At 39.2% G+C, this 10104-nt stretch overlaps 1 protein-coding gene across 1 annotated transcript in view; it reads right to left on the reverse strand.

The window, feature by feature from the left end:
* Window positions 1–1605: 1605 nt before the first annotated feature.
* Window positions 1606–10104, reverse strand: part of LOC106095247 (uncharacterized) — a 22838-nt gene continuing 14339 nt past the window's right edge. Inside the window, 8 exon segments of the mRNA XM_059364446.1 lie at window positions 1606–2191; window positions 2267–2390; window positions 2472–2879; window positions 7581–7660; window positions 7662–7690; window positions 7758–7998; window positions 8001–8140; window positions 8205–8361. Of these exon segments, the coding sequence (XP_059220429.1) occupies window positions 1688–2191; window positions 2267–2390; window positions 2472–2879; window positions 7581–7660; window positions 7662–7690; window positions 7758–7998; window positions 8001–8140; window positions 8205–8361 (1683 nt within the window). The 3' untranslated portion in view covers window positions 1606–1687.

Below are 10104 nucleotides of genomic sequence, written 5' to 3' on the forward strand. Positions count from 1 at the left end.
CACATTTTGGTACTAAAACATACAATACGGCACCTTCTTTACGGATTAAGCTACAGCTCTGAAATTTGCATTACATTTACATCTAGGCACTATGTACCGAGCGACTAGGAGATTTTTTCGACATTTGTTCATTTTGGTACAAAAACGTACAAAGTGGTATTTTATGTACAAACTGAGCTACATCTCTGATAATAGAGATACTGGTACATCTTGGCAGTATGTAAAATTTTTGCATATTTAGGTACTAAAACGTACACAATTGTACCTTTTTTACGGATTGAGCTAAAGATCTCAAAATTTGGATGCAGTTTGATATTGGGTGTACCAATGGGGGGCAGCAAAGCGACCGAGCAAATTTTATATATAAAAATCAATTTATGTTTGGTTGTTGTTGTGGGGGGCATCGAAGCGACCGAGCAAATTTTATATATAACAAGTAAAAGCGTGCTAAGTTCGGCCGGGCCGAATCTTATATACCCTCCACCATGGATCGCATTTGTCGAGTTCTTTTCCCGGCATCTCTTCTTAGGCAAAAAAGGATTTAAGAAAAGAGTTGCTCTGCTATTAAAACGATATCAAGATATGGTCCGGTTCGGACCACAATTAAATTATATGTTGGAGACCTGTGTAAAATTTCAGCCAATTCGTATAAGAATTGCGCCCATTGGGGCTCACGAAGTAAAATAGAGAGAACGATTTATATGGGATCTATATCGGGCTATAGACCGATTCAGACTATAATAAACACGTTTGTTGATGGTCATGAGAGGATCCATCGTACAAAATTTCAGGCATATCGGATAATAATTGCGACCTCTAGGGGTCAAGAAGTCAAGATCCCAGATGGGTTTATATGGCAGCTATATCAGGTTATGAACAGATTTGAGCCTTATTTCACACAGTTGCTGAAAGTAAAAATAAAATACGTCATGCAAAATTTCAGCCAAATCGGATAGGAATTGCGCCCTCTAGAAGCTCAAGAAGTCAAATCCCCAGATCTGTTTATATAACAGCTATATCAGGTTATGGACCGATTTGAACCATACTTGGCACAGTTGTTGGATATCATAACAAAACACGTCGTGCAAAATTCCATCCCAATCGGATAAGAATTGCGCCCTCTAGAGGCTCTAGAAGTCAAGACCCCAGATCGGTTTATATGGCAGCTATATCAGGTTATGGACCGATATGGCCCATTTACAATACCAACCGACCTACACTAATAAGAAGTATTTGTGCAAAATTTCAAGCGGCTAGCTTTACTCCTTCGGAAGTTAGCGTGCTTTCGACAGACGGACGGACAGACGGACGGACGGACAGACGGACGGACGGACAGACGGACGGACATGGCTAGATCGACATAAAATGTCACGACGATCAAGAATATATACTTTATGGAGTCGCAGACGAATATTTCGAATAGTTACAAACAGAATGACGAAATTAGTATACCCCCCATCTTATGGTGGAGGGTATAAAAAAAACTCAAAGGTTGAAGGTTATTGAAAAAGCAAAATATTGGCTTAAAACAACTTTTTTATTGCTTGCTACTGACAATTTAACTGTGCTTTTAAAAGAAACTAATACTAAGTGCATAATTATAAATTTTAAAACAAAATGAATTGTTTATAAAACACATTTCCAAAAACAATCTTAAACGTCCTTTTTCGTCCTTCCGGGACTTCTTCTATATGCGTTCTTTCCATTTCCTTTGTATAGCATGTACCACCCATTCTCCTATGAAAACCACAATGCTCATTGCTATGCCAAAGATCCATAAGATCATAATGCCGGCGAAATTTTCCAAATTCAATTTCTCAGCACCCCTATCCAATTTGCTGAACATTGAGGTAGCCACTTGATCCTGTTCCCGTGAATTCAAATAGTCGGCGGCAATTTTCCACTCCCAGTATTTAGACAGACCTGAAGCATGCCAAGTTAGTATTAATTGATTGTAATTCGGTAAATAGGCCCACAATCGGGGTACCATGGCCACAGTGTATTGGTGGTAAATATCGTCAACCATAAGTTTTAAGCGGGACAACGATTCTGGTGACAGAAATTTAATATTGCCAAAGTGACCATATTGCATTTTTTCCAATGCAAAGCCTATATTTTCAGTTTTGGCCAGTGATCGCATTTGATCAATGCTTGAAATGAAAAAATTCGATACAAGGCGTTCCATAATAGGCTGCAAAGACAAAAGAGATATTAGAATATCTTAAGGGGAAACAATCATGCAGAACAATGTGGTGCGTCAATTTACATCGAAAGTTGTAGAGTCGGGATTATGTCTGTTATCAATCGAAGTTATAAAAACATAGGAACTGGCAGTCCAGCTTAAATTGTGGCTGTACAAGCGCTCCACTGAATCGGCGACTTCTTGTAAACTGAAAGCAAACGAAAAGCAAAATCCCAAGTTAATAGTCGTTAAGTTCGTAAGGACCGAAAATAATCAAATCTTTTCTTACGCAGGTTGAGTTAAAACTGCCGCCAATCCTCCCCCATAAGTGCCGGTTAATATCATGTCAGCCATGTAACAAGTGCACAGAATGGCTCTTAGAGTATTCGAGTTAATGACAAATTTCGAGCTTTGCGATACCAGCAACTTTGTACTGCTAACGAAAGCAAACCAAATGCTTGACTTCCAAGTTTTCCGATGGACTCGCTGCACCCTCCAATGCTCTTCAAACTGCCTGGCCAGGTACAATATGACAGTTTCAAATATCAAATATCCAAACAACAACAACCAAAGCGAATTCTGGAAAGGTTTCAAGATTAAAGTCCAGCTGGCTATACGTTTGGGGGCTGGCACCAAACAAGTGACTCCCGATCTTCCTAAATAATGGGTGCAGTCCATGGATTGATAAGCCAATTCCCTGCCAAAATAAATAGAAACAATCAAAAGCGTGCTAAGTTTGACCGGAATGAAAATCTTGGGTACCCCCACCATGGATTCTGCTAAAAATGTAACCTTGTTAACTGAGCTTGTATTTGAATTATTTTTAAACAATCAACTCGGCTATTTTTAAACAATCAACTCGGATATTTTTTATACCCTCCACCATATAAAATATACTAATTTCGTCATTCTGATTGTAACTACTCGAAATATTCGTCTTAGACCCCATAAAGTATATATATTCTTGATCGTCGTGAAATTTTATGTCGATCTAGCCATGTCCGTCCGTCTGTCTGTCGAAAGCACGCTAACTTCCGAAGGAGTAAAGCTAGCCGCTTGAAATTTTGCACAAATACTTATTATTAGTGTAGGTCAGTTGATATTGTAAATGGGCCATATCGGTCCATGTTTTGATATAGCTGCCATATAAACCGATCTTGGGTCTTGAATTCTTGAGCCTCTAGAGTGCGCAATTCTTATCCGATTGGAATGAAATTTTTCACGATGTGTTTTGCTATGATATCCAACAACTGTGCCAAGTATGGTATAAATCGGTCCATAACCTGATATAGCTGCCATATAAACCGATCTTGGGTCTTGATTTCTTGAGCCTCTAGCGTACGCAATTCTTATCTGATCAGAATGAAATTTTGCACGACGTGTTTTGTTATGATATCCAAAAACTGTGCCAAGTATGGTTCAAATCGGTCCATAACCTGATATAGCTGCCATATAAACCGATCTTGGGTCTTGACTTCTTGAGCCTCTAGGGTGCGCAATTCTTATCCGATTGGAATGGAATTTCGCACGACGTGTTTTGTTACGATAACCAATAACTGTGCCAAGTATGGTTTAAATCGGTTCATAACCTGATATAGCTGCCATATAAACCGATCTTGGGTCTTGACTTCTTGAGCCTCTAGAGGGCACAATTCTTATCCGATTTGAATGAATTTTTGCACGAAGTATTTCGTTATGATATCCAACAACTGTGCCAAGTAAGGTTGCAATCGGTCCATAGCCTGATATAGCTGAACAGATCTGGGGATTTGATTTCTTGAGCTTCTAGAGTGCGCAATTCCTATCCGATTTGGCTGAAATTTTGCATGACGTATTTTATTTTTACTTTCAACAACTGTGTCAAATAAGGTTCAAATCGGTTCATAACCTGATATATCTGCCATATAAACCGATCTGGGATCTTGACTTCTTGACCCCTAGAGATATGCCTGAAATTTTGTACGATGGATCCTCTCGTGACCATCAACAAACGTGTTTATTATGGTCCAAACCGGACCATATCTTGATATCATTTTAATAGCAGAGCAACTCTTTTCTTATATCCTTTTTTGTCTAAGAAGAGATGCCAGGAAAAGAAGTCGACAAATGCGACCCATGGTGGAGGGTATATAAGATTCGGCCAGGCCGAACTTAGCACGCTTTTACTTGTTAAACAATCAACTCGGCTATTTTTTATACCCTCCACCATATAAAAAATACTAATTTCGTCATTCTGGATGTCATTGTTGGATATCATAAAAAACACGCCGTGCAAAATTTCATTCCAATCGGATAAGAATTGCGCACTCTAGAGGCTCAAGAAGTCAAGACCCAAGATCGGTTTATATGGCAGCTATATCAAAACATGGACCGATATGGCCCATTTACAATACCAACCGACCTACACTAATAAGAAGTATTTGTGCAAAATTTCAAGCGGCTAGCTTTACTCCTTCGGAAGTTAGCGTGCTTTCGACAGACAGTCGGACGGACGGACGGACGGACAGACGGACGGACGGACAGACGGACGGACGGACATGGCTAGATCGACATAAAATTTAACGACGATCAAGAATATATATACTTTATGGGGTCTAAGACGAAAATTTCGAGTAGTTACAAACAGAATGACGAAATTAGTGGAGGGTATAACAAGTAAAAAGGCGTTAAGTTCGGCCGGGCCGAACTTTGGATACCCACCACCTCGGGTATATATGTGAACCACATTTCGTCAAAATCCAGTGAAAAATGCATACCCTATGCCCCATAGCAGCTCTATAGATATCATCCGATTTAGACCAAATGCTTATAAGTACAAGTCATTGTTCAACCGAGAGATCGTTCTATATGGCAGCTATATCCAAATCTGGACCGATCTGAGCCAAATTGAAGACATATATCGAAGGGCCCAACACAAGTCATTGTCCCAAATTTCGGCGACATCGGACAATAATTGCGCTTTTTATGGGCCCAAAACCTTAAATCGAGAGATCGGTCTATATGGCAGCTATATCCAAATCTGAACTGATCAGGGCCAAATAGAAGAAAGATGTCGAAGGCCCTAAGGCAAGGCACTGTCCAAAATTTCAGCGAAATCGGATAATAAATGTGGCTTTTACGGGCCTAAGGCCTTAAATCGGAGGATCGGTCTATATGGCAGCTATATCCAAATTTGGAACGATCTGGGCCAAATTGACGAAGGATGTCGAAGGGCTTTCCGCAACTCACTGTCCCAAATTTCAGCAAAATCGGATAATAAATATGGCTTTTATGGGCCTTACACCATAAATCGGAGGATCGGTCAATATGACAGCTATATCCAAATTTGGACCGATCTAGGCCAAATTGACGAAGGGTGTTAAAGGGCTCAATACAACTCACTGTCCCAAATTTCATCATAATCGGATAATAAATGTGGCTTTTATGGGCCTAAGACCATAAATCGGAGGATCGGTCTATATGGCAGCTATATCCAAATTTGAAACGATCTGGGCCAAATTGACGAAGGATGTCGAAGGGCTTTCCGCAACTCACTGTCCCAAATATCAGCAAAATCGGATAATAAATATGGCTTTTATGGGCCTTACACCATAAATCGGAGGATCGGTCAATATGACAGCTATATCCAAATTTGGACCGATCTAGGCCAAATTGACGAAGGGTGTTAAAGGGCTCAATACAACTCACTGTCCCAAATTTCATCATAATCGGATAATAAATGTGGCTTTTATGGGCCTAAGACCATAAATCGGAGGATCGGTCTATATGGCAGCTATATCCAAATTTGGAACGATCTGGGCCAAATTGACGAAGGATGTCGAAGGGCTTCCCGCAACTCACTGTCCCAAATTTCAGCAAAATCGGATAATAAATATGGCTTTTATGGGCCTAAGACCATAAATCGGAGGATCGGTCTATATGGCAGCTATATCCAAATTTGGAACGATCTGAGCCAAATTGGCGAAGGATGTCGAAGGGCTTACCGCAACTCACTGTCCCAAATTTCAGCAAAATCGGATAATAAATATGGCTTTTATGGGCCTAAGACCATAAATCGAAGGATCGGTCTATATGACAGCTATATCCAAATTTGGACCGATCTAGGCCAAATTGACGAAGGATGTCGAAGGGCCTAATACAACTCACTGTCCCAAATTTCAGCAAAATCGGATAATAAATATGGCTTTTATGGGCCTAAGACCCTAAATCGGCTGATCGGTCTATATGGGGGCTATATGAAGATATAGTCCGATATAGCCCATCTTCGAACTTTACGTGTTTATGGACAAAAAAAGAATCTGTGCAAAGTTTCAGCTCAATATCTCTATTTTTGAAGACTGTAGCGTGATTTCAACAGACAGACGGACGGACATGTCTAGATCGTCTTAGATTTTTACGCTGATCAAGAATATATATACTTTATAGGGTCGGAAATGGATATTTCGATGTGTTGCAAACGGTATGACAAAATGAATATACCCCCATCCGTCGGTGGTGGGTATACAAATAATCTTACTCTCCCAGCAGTAATTTTCAGCAAATAACTGACTTTTCAGCAGTCATACTGCTATTCTGAAATTGCAAACACTAAGCTATGACAGCAGAACTTCTACTGTTATAACAATCAAATTTACTACTAGCAGTCACGAGGCAGTGTTTGCAACTATCATCGGGCTTTTTTCTATGAGTGTATATGGAGCTATACCATTTAATAGATGTTTCGAATCATACTTGACACAGAGGTTGGAAGTCATAACAGAAATCCTGTTGCCAAAGTGTATTTAAACTGGGGTTTCTAGGAGCTCAGGAATTCAAAACCAGGTATCGTTTTATATGGGGGCTATACCATTGAATAGTTCGTTTCGAATCATTCTTGGCACAGAAGTTGGAAGTCATACATACATCCCTCTGCCAAATTTCAGCTAAATAAATTGAGGCTTCTAAAGGCTCAGAAAAACCAAAATCGGGGATTGTTATTAATGGGGGCTTTACCAATTAATAGATCGATTTGAATCATACTCGTTCTTGGCATAGAGGTTGGAAGCCATAAAAGAAGTCCTTGTGCCAAATTTCAGCTAAATCAGATGAAAGCTGAGGCTTCTAGGGGCTCAAGAAGTTAAAAACGGGGATTAGGTTACATGGGGGGTTACATCCAAATCTGAACCGATATGGCTAATTTGTGAAGATATATTTATTCGTTCGAACGCTATTGTATTTTCGACAGACAGCCATACGGACGGACGGACATGGCTAGATGGACTTAGAATATCAAGAACATATAGTTTAAAGGTTTTCAGATCAATACATTGAGGTGTTACAAACGGAATGTCTAGATTAGTATACTCACATCCTATGGTGGAGGGTATAAAAGGCACTACCACAATACCTACTGAATTACCATAAATACATGGCCCCCATTACCATATGAACCTTGCCGTCTATGGTCATACCCATCAGACCAGTTGCTGTATAGTTGGGGATACATCACTCCCCATTCTTCTCTTTCAGCTGAAAAAGTAAAGTTGCTTAATTTTTTCTTTCTTTTTTTTTAACAAAAGAGATATTTACAACTTACTTGTATCCACCTCTATGGTACAATTGTAGATTTGACAAAATATCAAGACAATATGCATTTCAGTGCCATCAATATGAACAGCATGTCTAGGATTATCCAAAGCATGATCCAAATATTGGGGTTGACGTTCAAAGTCCACCACCACAAAGGGGCGATAATCAAAGGCCCCCACAATGAGCTGACGTCCTTGCAAATTTTGTAATTTGTCTATAGAAGAGAAATCCACATGCGGTTCGAAGATAATTTTTTCTGCATCGAAAAATGGCTAAGGGTAATAATTGCGTCAGGATTTTCTTGAAGAGGACCCACAAATTTATTAGTTTTTATGGCAAATTTTGAAGAATTTTTGTATTCAGATTCGATGACCAAAATGTTGGCAGAATCTAAAATGGCAAACTTATTCAAACTCTTCAAACCTTATTTTACCAAGCCATTGTAATAACTCACTTTTCAATATGTGGTTGTTAAAAAGTGATGCCTTCACATTCTCTTGGTGTAAACAAGAAGAAATTTTATTTCGTTGTGACCTCCATTTGGAATAAACACTTGCTTTGCCAAAAGTTTCGGCAAATGTGGGTATATCATCTTGAAATACCACAAAGCCCTAGGAAAATAATAATTAAATTGATGTTAATGGAAGTCATACTATTCAAGTAGTTTTTATATCCTTCACCACAGGATGGGGGTATACTAATCTAGTCATTCCATTTGTAACACATCGAAATATTCATCTAAGGCCCCATAAAAAATATATATTTTTGACCCTCTCGACGTTCTGAGTCGATCAAGCCATGTCCGTCAAACCGTCAAACAGTCCGTCCGTCCGTCCGTCCGTCTGTCAAAATCATGACAGAGGTCGAACGTGGAAAGCTAGCTGCTTGAAATTTTGCACAAATACTTTAAATTGATGTAGGTCATTGCATATGGAAAACATTGGTTCAGATTTAGTGTAGCTCAAATATAAACCGATCTTCTGATTTGAATTCTTGAGCCTCGGAAGCCGCAATTTTTGAACGATTTGGCTGAAATTTTGCATGTTACGACTTCCAAACAACTGCGTAAAGTGCGTTCCAAATGGTCAATAACCTGATATAGCTCCCATAGAAACAGATCTCCCAATTTGACTTCTTGAGCCTTTTTGTCCGATTTGGCTGAAATTAAGCATGTAGTGTTCTGTTACCACTTTCAGTAACTCCGCCAAGTACGGTCCAAATCAGTCTTTACCTGATATAGCTCCCATATAAACCGATCTCCCGGTTTGACATCTTGAGCCCTTACAATCCGCAAATTTTGTCCGTAGGATAGGGGGTATATTCATTAGTTATTCCGTTTGCAACACATCATAGTATCAATTTCGACCCTACAAAGTACATATATATATATATTTCGGATCGTCGTAAAATTCTAAGACGATTCAACGATGTCCGTGTGTCTGTCCGTTTGCCGTCTAATCGTCTGTCCGTCCGTCTGTTGCAATCACTCTACAGCCTTCAAAAATTGAGACATTGAGCTGAAATTTGGCACAGATACGCCTTTTTGATCGGACCATATTTGGATATAGCAGCTACATAGACCGATTTTTCGATAAAGGGTCTAATGCCCATAAATGCTTTATTTTTCATTCAATCTCGCTGAATTTGAAACAGTGAGTAGCTTTATGCCTCCTAACGAAGGGCCCTAATATGGTTTAGATCGGAATATATTTAGATATAGCTGCGATATGACAGATAAAAGGTATATATGGCAGCTATATAAAAATATAGTTCGATATGGACCACATTTGGATCAGATGTCGGTAGTCTTAAAACACTTGTTTCAAATTTCAGTGAAATCGGTTAATAAATGCAAATGTTATGGGTTTCAGACCTTGAATTTGGCAGATCGGTCTATATGGCAGTTACACATAAATATGGTCCATTTGACGCGCGCAAAATCTTAACCTGTGTGCAGCAAAAAGTCGTATCTGTGCCAAATTTCAGCTCAATATATACATTTTTGAAGGTTGTAGCGTTATTACAACAGAGATCTTTAAATCGCCTTGTAGTTTTACGACATTCCGGAATATGAAAATGGATATTTGGATGTGCTCCAAACAGAATGCCTAAATGAATGTACCCCCGATCCTATGGTGGTGGGTATAACAAAACATATCTTTCAAAAAATTTTCAAAAACAAACAAATAAAGTTAACAATTTCTGGCTCAATATCTCAATTTTTGCAAACTGTAGAGTGATTACAACAGATGGACGGACAGACACACGGACATCGTTAGAACGCCTTATAATTTTACGACGATCCGAAATATATTATACTTATTAGGGTCCGAAATGGATAATTCGATGTGTTG

The sequence above is a fragment of the Stomoxys calcitrans genome, chromosome 1 (genome assembly GCF_963082655.1).
Source record: "Stomoxys calcitrans chromosome 1, idStoCalc2.1, whole genome shotgun sequence".
Lineage (NCBI taxonomy): Eukaryota > Metazoa > Arthropoda > Insecta > Diptera > Muscidae > Stomoxys > Stomoxys calcitrans.